Source organism: Xenopus tropicalis, chromosome 10 (assembly GCF_000004195.4).
Source record: "Xenopus tropicalis strain Nigerian chromosome 10, UCB_Xtro_10.0, whole genome shotgun sequence".
Lineage (NCBI taxonomy): Eukaryota > Metazoa > Chordata > Amphibia > Anura > Pipidae > Xenopus > Xenopus tropicalis.
Genome location: NC_030686.2, coordinates 36,734,815 through 36,750,234, shown reverse-complemented (window position 1 = coordinate 36,750,234; position 15,420 = coordinate 36,734,815). Strand labels below are relative to the sequence as shown.

The 15,420-nt window shown below is 41.0% G+C and overlaps 1 protein-coding gene across 1 annotated transcript in view; it reads right to left on the bottom strand.

The window, feature by feature from the left end:
• The window catches only part of prex1 (phosphatidylinositol-3,4,5-trisphosphate-dependent Rac exchange factor 1), a 152,875-nt gene that overhangs the window by 69,894 nt on the left and 67,561 nt on the right, over positions 1-15,420 (bottom strand). The window contains exons 4-5 of the mRNA XM_002933157.5: positions 5,167-5,271; positions 3,303-3,404 (exon numbers count right to left, since the gene is read on the bottom strand). Of these exons, the coding sequence (XP_002933203.2) occupies positions 3,303-3,404; positions 5,167-5,271 (207 nt within the window). The remainder of the gene's footprint in view (positions 1-3,302; positions 3,405-5,166; positions 5,272-15,420) is intronic.

The window sequence follows — 15,420 nt, the reverse complement described above, 5'->3', positions numbered from 1 at the left end:
GTGTGCTGAACAATTCAACGTTTCATTGTACAGGTATGGGATCCGTTATCTGGAAACCCATTATCCAGAAAGCTCCAAATTATGGAAAGCCTGTCTACCATAGACTTCATTTTAATCAAATAATTTAGGTTTTTAAAACTGATTTCCTTTTTCTCTGTAGTAATAGAAGAGTAGCTAGTACTTGATCCCAACTAAGATATAATTACCCCTTATTGGGGGCAGAACAGCCCTATTGGGTTTATTTAATGGTTAAATGGTTCCCTTTTCTCTGTAATAATAAAACAGTACCTGTACTTGATCCCAACTAAGATATAATTACCCCTTATTGGGGGCAGAACAGTTCTATTGGGTTTATTTAATGGTTAAATGATTCCCTTTTCTCTTTAATAATAAAACAGTACCTGTACTTGATCCAAACTAAGATATAATTACCCCTTATTGGGGGCAGAACAGCCCTATTGGGTTTATTTAATGGTTAAATGATTCCCTTTTCTCTGTAATAATAAAACAGTACCTGTACTTGATCCCAACTAAGATATAATTACCCCTTATTGGGGGCAGAACAGCCCTATTGGGTTTATTTAATGGTTAAATGATTCCCTTTTCTCTGTAATAATAAAACAGTACCTGTACTTGATCCCAACTAAGATATAATTACCCCTTATTGGGGGCAGAACAGCCCTATTGGGTTTATTTAATGGTTAAATGATTCCCTTTTCTCTGTAATAATAAAACAGTACCTGTACTTGATCCCAACTAAGATATAATTACCCCTTATTGGGGGCAGAACAGCCCTATTGGGTTTATTTAATGGTTAAATGATTCCCTTTTCTCTTTAATAATAAAACAGTACCTGTACTTGATCCCAGCTAAGATATAATTACCCCTTATTGGGGGCAGAACAGCCCTATTGGGTTTATTTAATGGTTAAATGATTCCCTTTTCTCTGTAATAATAAAACAGTACCTGTACTTGATCCCAACTAAGATATAATTACCCCTTATTGGGGGCAGAACAGCCCTATTGGGTTTATTTAATGGTTAAATGATTCCCTTTTCTCTGTAATAATAAAACAGTACCTGTACTTGATCCCAACTAAGATATAATTACCCCTTATTGGGGGCAGAACAGCCCTATTGGGTTTATTTAATGGTTAAATGATTCCCTTTTCTCTGTAATAATAAAACAGTACCTTGTACTTGATCCCAACTAAGATATAATTAATCCTTATTGGGGGCAGAACAGCCCTATTGGGTTTATTTAATGGTTAAATGATTCCCTTTTCTCTGTAATAATAAAACAGTACCTTGTACTTGATCCCAACTAAGATATAATTAATCCTTATTGGGGGCAGAACAGCCCTATTGGGTTTATTTAATGGTTAAATGATTCCCTTTTCTCTGTAATAATAAAACAGTACCTTGTACTTGATCCCAACTAAGATATAATTAATCCTTATTGGGGGCAAAACAATCCTATTGGGTTTAATTTTATTTTAGTGATTTTCTCTTAGACTTAAGGTCTGGAGATCTAAATTATGGAAAAAAACCCTATCCAGAATACTCTTGGTCCCGAGCATTCTAGATAACGGGTCCTATACCTATACCTGACTCACCTTTATACATCCCCATACATACACTTCTAATGCTTGCACATATCTCTGATCTGTTGCATAAGTTCACAACTGCCATTGATGTGAACTAAAAAGTCACCCACATCTTCAGAGACAGTAGAACCATAAAGAGATGTTTGGGCTGTGGCCTGACCAGAACATGGCATAGCTAGCAGAAGAAGCATAGCCAAGGTACACCTGGATCTGTACAGATCTGGGTAGGCGTCTCTGCATATATATGCAGAGATATTATCATACAGCCAAGACCAGCTCTATGTTATATAGAACAAATGTTACATTGATTTCATTAATATGAATACTGCTATCGTGGAATTATGATTGTTAGTAGGACAGACTGACTGTCACACTGGCCAGTGGGGTTGCCATCCAAATGATATTTATTTTTTTTAATGGCCTGACTGGTAAAACAATGATCCCACCAAGTACATTTACACCAGTCACCAGGGGCAAAGGTTGTTTAACCTGGAAACACAGAATCTATGGATCTGGCACAGTTAATCCTCTGGATTCTGCTCTAGGGTAAGGAACACATACACGTTTTCACATACTTAGTATGAGCTACTGGGTTCTGTGACCAAATGCTGGAAGGCAAAAAGGCGGCGTGTACCCGAGTTTAAACACTAATTAAAGGCCAATCAATGGGAGAGTTATATATTTTTTGCACTGTAAATCCAAGCCATACATCAGTGCAAAATATCCTATAGTGGCCAAAAAGGAAAATAACTATTAAATATAAATCCGCGCTGATGCTAAAGTTAAAAAAAAATTCTCTTTATTACAATACATTAAAACCACTTAAACTCCATGCATTCAGCCTAACGCGTTTCATGCTTACCCAGCACTTAATCATAGGCTCCTATGCTGGGTAAGCATGAAACGCGTTAGGCTCTATGCATGGGGTTTAAGTGTATTGTAATAAAGAGACAATTTTTGAACTTTTTTTTTACAGTGCAGATTAATTTTAACTGTACCCAAAGTTGTCTGAAACCCACTAATCTAATTTAATACACAGAAAAGGGTTCTCATGTGATGGAGCCATCTCTTTGAGGGGAAATCATTCCCTGCTCCCTGGCCTACATTTACAGGAACACTAAGCAGCAGAAATATGCACACACAATAAAAATAAATATAAACATATTCTGACAACTCATAGTTTTTTTGATCTAATAAACACAGCTGCAAGGCTGGCAACCCCCCCGCCCCTGAAAAAAAAAACCAGGAATTAAAAAGGGGAATTTGTTAATGAGAGACAAAACCCCTCATTTCCTGTGGTTTCTGTGTGTAAACAGATCTTTCCCTGATTTCTCACCGCTCACATCTTACTTTGCATTCACAGAGACAAATTTGCTCCACTGATTTGTATGGAGTCCCAATAGAATCTGATCAAGGCCCCCCCAAACAAGCACCCCCCAAACATTCATTGGTGAGACGGTGCTGGGTGTTTTACTGGCATTACTATTACAGGCAAAACTAATAATAATCTAAACAATACACAATTGATATTCTATCAATCAAGCCAAACCTAGAAGTCATTACTCTATGTCCCACCTACTTTTGGTAAGTGCCACCCACTTTCTAGTAAGTCCCACCCTTCTGGAAGAAGCTCAGCTGTCAGTTATACAAAAGACATTAATAGATTTATTGCAAAAAAAATAAAATAAAAAAATACCTTGAGAAGAAGGGGATACTTGCAGATTCTCTGAATTGGGGTCAGCAAATATCCTTCTAGTGGAATGTCAGTGGTCTTCCTGCCCCCCAGCAACATGCAGCTCTGCAATATAACAGAAATAGGGGTTAATGGCATATAGATGCAGTAGGAATGTTTAGTGCACACAATAAGCTATACCCTCATACTGTACTGTCTAAGGGAAACAATATGGCACCTCCCTCCCATATGTATAAATACAAATATACAGAGAAGGAATGTTCTGGGCACACAATAAGCTATACCCTCATACTGTACTGTCTAAGGGAAACAATATGGCACCTCCCTCCCATATGTATAAATACAAATATACAGAGAAGGAATGTTCTGGGCACACAATAAGCTGTACCCTCATACTGTACTGTCTAAGGGAAACACTATGGCACCTCCCTCCCATATGTATAAATACAAATATACAGAGAAGGAATGTTCTGGGCACACAATAAGCTGTACCCTCATACTGTACTGTCTAAGGGAAACAATATGGCACCTCCCTCCCATATGTATAAATACAAATATACAGAGAAGGAATGTTCTGGGCACACAATAAGCTATACCCTCATACTGTACTGTCTAAGGGAAACAATATGGCACCTCCCTCCCATATGTATAAATACAAATATACAGAGAAGGAATGTTCTGGGCACACAATAAGCTATACCCTCATTCTGTACTGTCTAAGGGAAACACTATGGCACCTCCCTCCCATATGTATAAATACAAATATACAGAGAAGGAATGTTCTGGGCACACAATAAGCTGTACCCTCATACTGTACTGTCTAAGGGAAACAATATGGCACCTCCCTCCCATATGTATAAATACAAATATACAGAGAAGGAATGTTCTGGGCACACAATAAGCTGTACCCTCATACTGTACTGTCTAAGGGAAACAATATGGCACCTCCCTCCCATATGTATAAATACAAATATACAGAGAAGGAATGTTATGGGCACACAATAAGCTGTACCCTGATACTGTACTGTCTAAGGGAAACAATATGGCCCCTCCCTCCCATATGTATAAATACAAATATACAGAGAAGGAATGTTCTGGGCACACAATCAGCTATACCCTCCTACTGTACTGTCTAATGCAGGGATCCCCAACCTTTTTTACCCATGAGCCACCCTCAAATTTAAAAAGAGTTGGGGAGCAACACAAGCATGAAAATTGTTCATTGTCTATTTGGTAGCTCCTATGTGGACTGGCATTATGCAACTAAAACTTGCCTCCAAGTCAGGAATTCAAAAATAAGCCCCTGCTTTGAGGCCACTGGGAACAACATCCAAGGGGTTGGAGCGCAACATGTTACTCCTAAACCACGGGTTGGGGATCACTGGTCTAAGGGAAACAATATGGCACCTCCCTCCAATATGTATAAATAGAAATATACAGAGAAGGAATGTTCTAGCAGGCCTGATAACTGTTCTTTACATGGACAGCAGTATTGGGTGCAACCTTAAAAAAATAAAGTACTACATCTGTGCCTGTTGCATCTTAAATCCTGCTTTCTTACATCTGCACCCTATAAACTGAGAACAATGTTCATGGAATTCAGAGATCTGAACAGGTGAGCCATGCTGGGAAAAAAGGCCAGGGGTTGATACAACTGGGAAGAGGCCCCTGTGTGCTGTAAGGGCCCCCCATATAGTAGCAGTCTAGTAATGCTTTACTAGCACCCCTGCTGCAAGAACACTATACAGAGGCTTTCAAGCCAGGGCTAAAAAATTGGTCTTTTTTTTAAATTATATAATGAAGTTAAAAGAGGGACACCCTTGGTTACTTTGGGTGTTTGGGTGACAGAAGAAAATGTTGTACTTACCAGTAGAAACGCTCGAACGTTTGGGATCTTGTTCAGTTCCATGAGGAGCCGCAACGCTTTCTCGTGATTGCTGCAATATTCTTCATAGACGCAGAAACGGTCTTTCTGTGGGAGAGCAAAGGCAGGAGCATTTAGGCACAGATACTTTTCCAATATGGGGAGCACAATATCTGTTAACTATAATAACGGCTAAATTCTCGTTAGAGGTAGCAGGTACAAGTCCCTGTCACATAATGGCACATTTGTTTTCATTGCTCTCCTCCTCATCGGCTCATTAAAATGAACATGGTGCAAGGTGCTCTGCGCAGTACTTATTTTATCAGCGTGGGTGGGTCAGTTTACAGACCCACAGAATGTAATTTAATAATGCTGGCTACAAAAAAGGACTACAACTGAACCAAAAATAAGGGGAATGGATTTTGGTTTGCAGAAGGCATGACCTCTGCCAGAGGGAACACAGACCCAATCCCTCCTTAAAGGGGATGTTGACCAAAAACATAACTTTGCCTAATGAAAGAAATTGTTTATCGGAGCAACTTTCCTCTGTACTTTTATTACACATTAAGAATGGCTTTAAAGTATACTCGAGTATAAGCCTAGATTTTCAGCACCCAAAATGTGCTGAAAAAGTCACCCTCGGCTTATACTCGAGTCAGGTGCCATGGGCCTCTCCATACTAGCACCCTCTGTCCTTTGTGTGCAAATTAGGCCACCCGCAACCAGACCCTCCAATGCCCTGGCCGCTCCCAAATTCATCTTCATCTACCATCCTCACCTGTCCCATTCTGCACTAGACATTGCACTTTATATTCTATATAAACTATATATAGTTTTGAAGGATTTTAACTCTTTGTGTTTTAGCTTGGTTGCTGATTGAGCTAAGGGGCAGTACTCTTAAAGGAAAAAGAAAGTCAAAGTCACTTGGGGGTGCCAAAATGTTAGGCACCCCCAAGTGACTTTGACCACCTACCTTTTACCCCGGGCTGGTGCCCCTGTGAGGAGGGAACAGCACCAGCCCGGGGTAGCTGCCGGCGCTTCCTTCCTTCTGATTCGCTGCGCGCGCATGCGCAGTAGAGTGAAAAGCCGAACTTAAACATTAAAGTCGGCTTTTCACTCTACTGCGCATGCGCCCACCGCTGGCACTCAGGAAAAGGAAGCCAGGAAGAAGGAAGCGATCCGCTCCAGGTGCCCCGGGCTGGTGCTGTTTTCTCCTAACAGGGGCACCAGCCCGGGGTACGAGGTAAGCGGTTAAAGTCACTTGGGGGTGCCTAACATTTTGGCACCCCCAAGTGACTTTGACTTTCGTTTCCCTTTAAGGTATCATTGTTGATACCATAGTGTTTATGTTGACCCTCTTCTTCACTTACAGAGCTTAGTTTATGGTTTTTCTTAAATAAATATTTAAAAGCCTATACCCCACTGATGCCTCATTTAATGTAATTTTATTGGTATTTATTTTGATTATTGAAGCTTAGCAGTAGCTGCTGCATTTACCATCCTGGGCTTATACTCTAGTCAATACGTTTTTCCAGTTTTCTTAGGTTAAATTAGGTACCTCGGCTTATATTCGGATCGGCTTATAATTGAGTAGCTGCGTCTTTTCCTACTCGCGCCCTGGTAGTTCTGACTTTTGTAACAATGTAGCAGAAGCCAGCAGATTAACAGACCTGTGAGTAAGCATGTATGCACCTCTGAATTCTGCTACATTGTTTCAAGAGACAGAACCAGCAGTGCAGAAAGTGGCATAAAAACACTGCTTTTAATAGCAATTACATTTATACATAGCTTTAAAACCATTAAAAAATTGTCTGGAATGCTGATGTTAATTAGAAATACATTATCTTTCATTATAAAATGTTGTTTAGGTTGAAATCACCTCTATGTACATCAGATATGAGCCAGTGAGGGCCCTTATAAGTGCAAACAGTCACGATGCAAGCTTGTTTACTGACAAGGCACAGAGCCTGGAAGGGCCCTTAAATGAATCTTCTAATCTTGGAGAAAAAGCTCTCGTTAGGAACCTCATTTACGTAATTAATTAAGAAAGGGGGAAAAAAAAAAAACAGCAGAGCCATTAGAATTCTTTTACAAACATCTCCTGGGAAGCAGTGCACTAAATGCCTTGCCAATTACTATCAGAGTAGATTCATTATAATTAACATGCTCATATTGCTAAGCAGGCATATTTTAAAAGGCCAACAGGGTTGAGGACCCTAAATCAATCCTCAAATTGGGGTCGTTTCTACCAGCACAAACTATAATAAATGTCTGTTTGCAGAGTGTTGTTTTGGTCCAGCCAAGGGTTTCATTAACCAAACGTATTAAGGGGGCTACACACGGGCATCCTATCTGGCAATGAGAACAGAAAGTTACATAGCACACACTGGCTGGTTTGAACAAGCAAATCTGATAGGAAGCAAGAGGGTGGGTGTGGTCCAGTGGCTTCCGATCATTGGCTGAGTAGACTTTTTGCCAGGACAGACTGAGAACCGGTGCAATCTAATGAAACTGATTTTGAATGTTACTCGCAATAAGGTTGCCACAACCTGCCTTCAAAACAGAGGATACATAAACATCCACAGTCTGCAGTGTCGGACTGGCCCACCAGGATACCAGGAAAACTCCCGCTGGGCCCAAGGGTCAGTGGGCCCTTCTACTCACCCAATTATTTGCCTTGTGTGCCTCTACCATGGCCTTTACCAATTCTATTTGAGAAGAACAGAAGAAATGGAAGAAAGGATAGATAATAGTATGTAAAAAGAAGTAATTAAGAAATCAAAGAAAGTGAGTGAAAAGGGAAGGAAAGGTAGTCTGGAGAGTGGGCCTAAGGTCTACGGTTTTCTGGTGGGCCCCTGGCTGAATAGTTTATCATTTTGGCCTGATGGAAGCAACAGTGCCATTCCTGCCATGATGCTTGGCAAAAAACCTTGCCCAGATGGCACGTCAACAGGGACAGTACCAAAGTGCAATTGTGCCCTCAGCACTAGTGATGTGGCCCTGTCTACCTGGCTGGAGCTCACAAATGGTGTAGGAAGACATAGCAGTATCACACAGAAGCAGTCCTGTGTGGTATGGTGGCCAGTGGTCCAACAATAGGCCTATGGGCCCCCCTGCCCTCCTCTCCACACAGCTTCCCAAAAGTGCCATGGGGCTATTGGGATGCCCCAGTGCAGTTTCACCCCCTGCCATCTGGTAGCTGTGCTACTCAATCTGTGCCCAACCTACTGTGGTGCCAGGCACAAGGACCCCACGCACACACATAATATCTCATAATATTTATATGTTAGAATATTTTACAGTGGAGATTTTCCTGCCAAACACCTTGAATATATCAAGTTGTTACTTTAAAAAAAACAAAAAAAACACAACAACTGAAATTCCAGTAGAGCTGGCAGAGCATCAGGCGGGGGCACATCCATACTTGCACGGCGCACATTCCTCCTACAGGCTGAGCGAAATAACTCGACACCTTATTCCCCTAACTATTGAGAAGACGTCAGCAAGGAAGCGCGGCGTCGGTACCAGCTGATATGGGCAGGGCTGCGTGAAACAGGAAAGATGGTATCGGAATAATAAGGACAGACAGGGCTTTTGATTTGCCCTGATTAAATTGTTATGGCTTCCTTCTGAGGATCGTCACGGAATACATCCTCGCTGGCAAGCGGCCACCACCAAAGCACAGGCTTAACCTTTTCAGGATGTTAGTATCAAGCTTTGTGATATGCAGCGGAAGAACGTGCATATCCACCGCCTGAGAGTCTAAAAGTAGGATCAGCAGGGGCCACACTTTAGGGGAGGCTTCCATAATCGAGCCAGGGCAATAAACGTGTTTAATATTTAGTGATGATGTATACTCTATATCAGTGATCCCCAACCAGTGGCCCAGGAGCAACATGTTGATCTCCAACCCCTTGGATGTTTCCCCCAGTAGCCTCAAAGCAGGAGCTAATTTTTGGCTTGGGGCAAGTTTTGGTTGCATAAAAACCCAGTATAATGCCAAACAGAGCCTTCTGTAGGCTGCCAGTCCACATAGGGACTATTAAATAGTCGATTATTGCTCTTACTGGCACCACCAGGAACCTTTTTTATGCTTGTATTGCTCATTAACACTTTTTCCATTTAAATGTGGCTCACAGGTATAAAAGGTTGGGGATCAATGCTCTATATTAACCAATCAGCAGCTAGCTTCTACTGGTCTAGTGCATTTAAAACAAAGCACACAGCTGATTGGTTACTAAGGGTTACTAGGCCACAGCATCTAAGCTGGCTCAACAATTTAAACTCGATCAAATGACTTTGCTCCAATCTTACAAACTAGGGTCCATTTATAGACACTGGGCAAATTTGCACTGGACAGTAATAATTAGATGTTTGCTTTTCAGTGTTCTTGCAGTTGGCTAAATTATATATTAAAAAAAAAAGTTATATATGTTTTTATACTACAGGTATCGGACCCATTATCCAGAAAGTTCCAAATTACGGAAAGGCTGTCTTCCATAGACTCCATTTAAATCAAATAATTCACATTTTTTAAAAATGGTTTCCTTTTTCTCCATAATAATAAAATAGTACTTTGTACTTGATGCCAACTAAGTTATAGTTAATCCTTACGGAAGCCAAAACAATCCTATTGGGTTTAATTACTGTTTAAATAATGTTTTTAGCAGACTTAAGGTAGGAGATACAAATTACGGAAAGACCCCTTATCCGGCATACCCCAGGTCCCCAGCAGTCTGGATAACGGGTCCCATACCTGTATATGAGTTACATGTCGTATCTAATGGAAGCAGAACAAGGAAAGGGTCTCCATGCATTCAAGTTCTACCACTAAATATAAGCGCCTGTTGGGGGACCTGCAGCCGCAGTGGGTTTCTATAGCACGAGTTGCACGTGCAGCTATGCAGTAGGTCAGGGAAAGGGCAATTCTGCATTTAAACATCCTCTTCAACAAGGCCATAGTGGAACATAACAGGAAGCAGTAAGGGCCTATTAAATTGCTTTCCCCAGTGGGAGATGGAGAACAGTAGATATCCATGCTGCCATTAATAAACCAACATTAATATCCAATAAACTGCCTGAATATAAAGGCATACACATTCCCTATATTCATGTCCAATGGATGTATGCACACACATCATATTTGTATGCATGCTTCTATTTTATTATGTGCCAAGCCAGGTAAAGGAATTAGATAGACTGAAGTACATATATTAAAGGGGAAATCCACCCTAACACAACTTATTCCAATCTTATTGGAAAGTACTGGAAATATAATTTCAACCTCCTTTGCAATATACACCAATTAAAAAATATGCAGCCTTTTCATGATTTGTACAGGTATTGGACCCCTTATGTGGAAACCCATTATCCAGAAAGTTCAGAATTATGGAAAGGCTATCTCCTATAGACTCAATTTTAATCAAATAATTCACATTTTTAAAAATGGTTTCCTTTTTCTCTGTAATAATGAAACAGTACTTTGTACTTTATCCAAACTAAGAGAGAATTAATCTTTATCGGATGCAAAACCGGACTATTGGGTTTAATTACTGTTTAAATAATTTTCTAGTAGACTTAAGGTAGGAGATCCAAATTACAGAAAGACCCCTTATCCAGAAAACCCAGATCCTGAGCATTCTGGATAATGGGTCCCATACCTGTAATGTAATAATATGGTTTGGAACAATTCCCTAAGCCCCGCCCCCCTGTTCCCCTGCTGATCTGACTACTCAGAAAGACTGTCCTCAGCTGTCCTCAGCCTGCCTTCAGCCTGCATCCTCCCAATCCCACAATTCCCTGCACACATGATGTCAATAAGGAATGGAACTTCCCAGTGCAATGCACTGTGGGAAAGGTAGTTCCTGCATGCTGTTTGTAAGTGGAGAAGTTACAATTTGTAATATCAAGTCCCTCCTCCTTTGCCAAAAAACTGTTTTGCAGCTGGATTTCAACATATAAAAATAGTATTTATTCATACTTTTTGAAGGAGCAGATTACAGCGGGTTTCTGTGTTTTCTGGGGCTCTTTAAAAAATGTTGGTTTGGAAGCCAGAGTTCCCCTTGAAGAACATCTTCAGCCTATCAGATTCTTACAGAACACCAGCCTGGCAAACACTGTATGGAGTCAGAACCAAAGGACTTGGGATGTGCAAGGTGTCTATTTGAGATATTATTATTATTATTATTATTAAGGATAATAACACCAAAATAACATGCCTTTGTTTTTAGAAATGAAAAGGAGTTATTTTCCAAGCGCAGACATGAAAAGTGTCCCTTTCGTTAAACCAAAAATGGGTTCCTCACACACAAATAAATAGCGATTGGGCAGAATTAAAACAAAGTGGCCCCTGTTTGTTTCCCACCCATTTAAGGCACACAGATAGGGGGATGTAAGGAATGGAATGTGCTGCCAGTGTGAATGCCATCAAACTGGCCGCCCATAAAAGCTCATTCTGTTGTACAAAGATTAGGGCCAACGTGAGGACAGATATTTCCAAGACTCAGAGCTGACATCACACATATAGTGAATGGCTGTACCCCGGGCCAAAGCCGCGCTTCCTGCCCTCTGCCCATCCACAATGAATGAGAGGAGGTGGGGGGCAAGAGCAGGCTGATAGCTCAGCTGATGTCCACTCCTTTAGGTCACTATTTCCAAAGGAAGTGCAAAAAAATAAAATAGCTATTGAAATGTTAGCTGAGAGGAAATGAATGTGCCTGTAGGAACGCCATGCTCTTGGATGAGTTAAACCACATCATTACACCGCCATCACTTCCCACCACCTGCATGGGATTTAGCACCGCAGCACTTTACGCAGATGGAGATGTCAGGCTTTATAGACTTGATGGAACGTGTTACACACACACAGCCTGGGGTAATAAGCAATGGAGACGTTTCTCCCCTAAACACCAATGCACTTTATAATAAACATTGTTCGAGGAAAAGATCTTTTAATAGCCTCTCCTTCTTCAAGTGTGGTTGCAAGGATAATGATTAATTGGTTCATTTCCTGTACACGCAGCCTAGCCTGTTACAAGCCTCCTGCATATCAACTCCTCTCCAATTAGAAGCCTCCTGCATATCAACTCTTCTCCAATTAGAAGCCTCCTGCATATCAACTCTTCTCCAATTAGAAGCCTCCTGCATATCAACTCCTCTCCAATTAGAAGCCTCCTGCATATCAACTCTTCTCCAATTAGAAGCCTCCTGCATATCAACTCCTCTCCAATTAGAAGCCTCCTGCATATCAACTCTTCTCCAATTAGAAGCCTCCTGGTGTTTGGGTGGCAGGGGCGGAACTACAAAGAAAGCAGACCCTGTGGTTGCAGAGGGGCCCAGGAGTGCAGGGAGCCCAGTGAGATCCTAATTAACCACAAATTTTAATTTATTTTGGTGGAATAAGTCAAATTACAAATATTTTGGGGCCAAAAATTTAATTTGCTGTGGGGCCAATGACATCTAATTACGGCACTGTTGGGTGATAATTTAATACCATGCAAAAAGGCTTTTCATCCTCCATGATCAATATCAACTGTACTGTCTAAGGGAAACACTATGGCACCTCCCTCCCATATGTATAAATACAAATATACAGAGAAGGAATGTTCTGGGCACACAATAAGCTATACCCTCATACTGTACTGTCTAAGGGAAACACTATGGCACCTCCCTCCCATATGTATAAATACAAATATACAGAGAAGGAATGTTCTGGGCACACAATAAGCTGTACCCTCATACTGTACTGTCTAAGGGAAACAATATGGCACCTCCCTCCCATATGTATACATACAAATATACAGAGAAGGAATGTTCTGGGCACACAATAAGCTGTACCCTCATACTGTACTGTCTAAGGGAAACACTATGGCACCTCCCTCCCATATGTATAAATACACATATACAGAGAAGGAATGTTCTGGGCACACAATAAGCTATACCCTCATACTGTACTGTCTAAGGCAGGGGTGGGCAAACTTTTTGGTTCAGGGGCCACATTGACTTACAGATGAGACATGCGGAGTGGACGGGCCAGATTAAGAAGACCAACATGGCACGTGGGCCGTAGTTTGCCCACCCCTGGTCTAAGGGAAACAATGTGGCAGCTCCAACTCATAAATATGACTACAAATAAGCAAAGAAGAATGTTCTGGGCACAAAGTATCCTATATCCTTATGCTGTACCATATGGTTTGTAGGACAACACTATTTAATTTTTATCCAACAAACAGCAAGGGCACATAAAGAAACTACAAAGGAGCATCCAAAATTTTTTTTCACATACCCACCCCCTTCCCAGCAGCCTTCCTCTTAAACCAGGCGCTCATCATTCGTAACATTTAATGGTTCACACTTCAGCAACAGAAATCTGGCAATAAAATTTAGAATCTGCCTATATATAAAATTGGTCAAATTTCAGCCCAAAGTCACATTCTTTTAGGAGCAAAAACAGAGATCGGTGCTATAAATAAAATGTTGTATTTTTACACCTATGATAGTGGTTCACATCGGAAATGGTATTTTATTTTTTAAGCAGAGAGTGAGGGAACGGGGTAATATGGTAGTCATAATAATTGTCTTAATGCAAACTTCCCAATGGATATGAGATACGGAAACATTCAGATTGTTCCAGTCCTGCGCGAGTCTCTGGGCGACAGTTCTACCAATGGTCTCTATGTGATGCAGTATTTAACCCTAGGGCCAATGCTGACAACTCAGGGCGACTTGAACATCACATAAATGGCCAAATTGGGCAAAACTCACTAACTGATCTCCCTGGCCAAACAAGGAGATCCTTCCATGCTTGATTACATTACTATGATGTTAAATCCAATTCAATAGACATCAAAAACAGATTTTCATACAAACTGGGCAACAGCTGTTTGAGCACCGATGCAGATCAGGCTGGGCAAAGCTGAAATTTAAACTAACTAAACTAGCTAACTTTAACTCATTGGGTCTGAAGGTTCTTAGTGCCAATTGTCCAGCTGACAATCTGTGAGAACAGTGCAACTTGGCCACCAATGGTACAACAATGTCACTAAAGGACTAGTTCCCAGGTGGACCCATCTGTAGTCAAAGAAAGACTTTAAAGAGAAAAAAAAAAACAAGTTTCAGTGTAGAAATGTGCACAAAACATGAGACAGCAATACACACACACACAGCCGAAGGCACAATATTGCTAGGAACTCTGGCTCCCCTTTTATTAGAAAAATCTCAGGTACACAGGTATAATCCAAACACAAAGCAAGGATAATTCCCACATAAAGGAGCTCGGTTACATGTACACTCCTCCCGACCAAACCCTTCCTGACGACAGATCTTACTGGAGCTGCGATGTTAATTGAAATCAAAAGACTGCACTTCAACAGAACAAAAGTTGGAGCAAGTTTTGGCAGAAGAACCAACAAATTATTGTTTATATTTCATCATCCCATTTAAGAAGCCAGGGTTAGAATCTTGGGGAAAAGTTTACTTTGAAGTCACTTGAAATATCTACAGGATTGTTAACTGGATCAAAGATTTTCAATTACGCCAGCTTGCATTGTCACTTTGCCCCCTTTACAGCTGGACGTACATTGCAGGAGTGGGTTTGGAATGTTAAAGAATATATAGTTTTGCTTTATACATCAGCTAGAGGTGTGTTTTTCAGAAGCAACAGATTTGGTTTTATCCGAGACACGAGTCACCTGATAATAATAATAGTCCAAGCGTTTGGCAAACTGCTGTGTTTGTCGGAAGGCAGGAAACATGAAAACATCTGTTAGGAACAGATACTCCATCCCTAGCACAATGCACGGAGAGCAAAGTTTGCACAGGTGAGAAGGGCCCCAAGGGCCAACGCCCCCAACATCTGCCGGATTTTCTCCTGACCTTGCCTTACTTTGGCTGCATGGTGGGATGGTTGAAAGAACAGTAACATGTACTTCAACACAGGAATGGCTAATACTTCCTCTTGAAGGTGGAGATCTCGCAGCAGAACCTCAACTTGAAGCTTCACTGGAACCTTCATTTATTCTTTATAAGAATCAGATCAAACCATTAGGAGTCACAGTCCTATCTACTTTAGATTGTTCTGCCTTTCCAACAAGTTAATTTGAAACATATATATGCTTGAATGGTTTCATACACCAAATTTGTTGATGACATTTACATGACATTTATAAATTGTACTTGGGCACAGTTCCAAGATCAGACAGTGCCCATACGCACATGTCATACCACTTGTCCAAAACAGCCAGGCTGACCAAACCACTT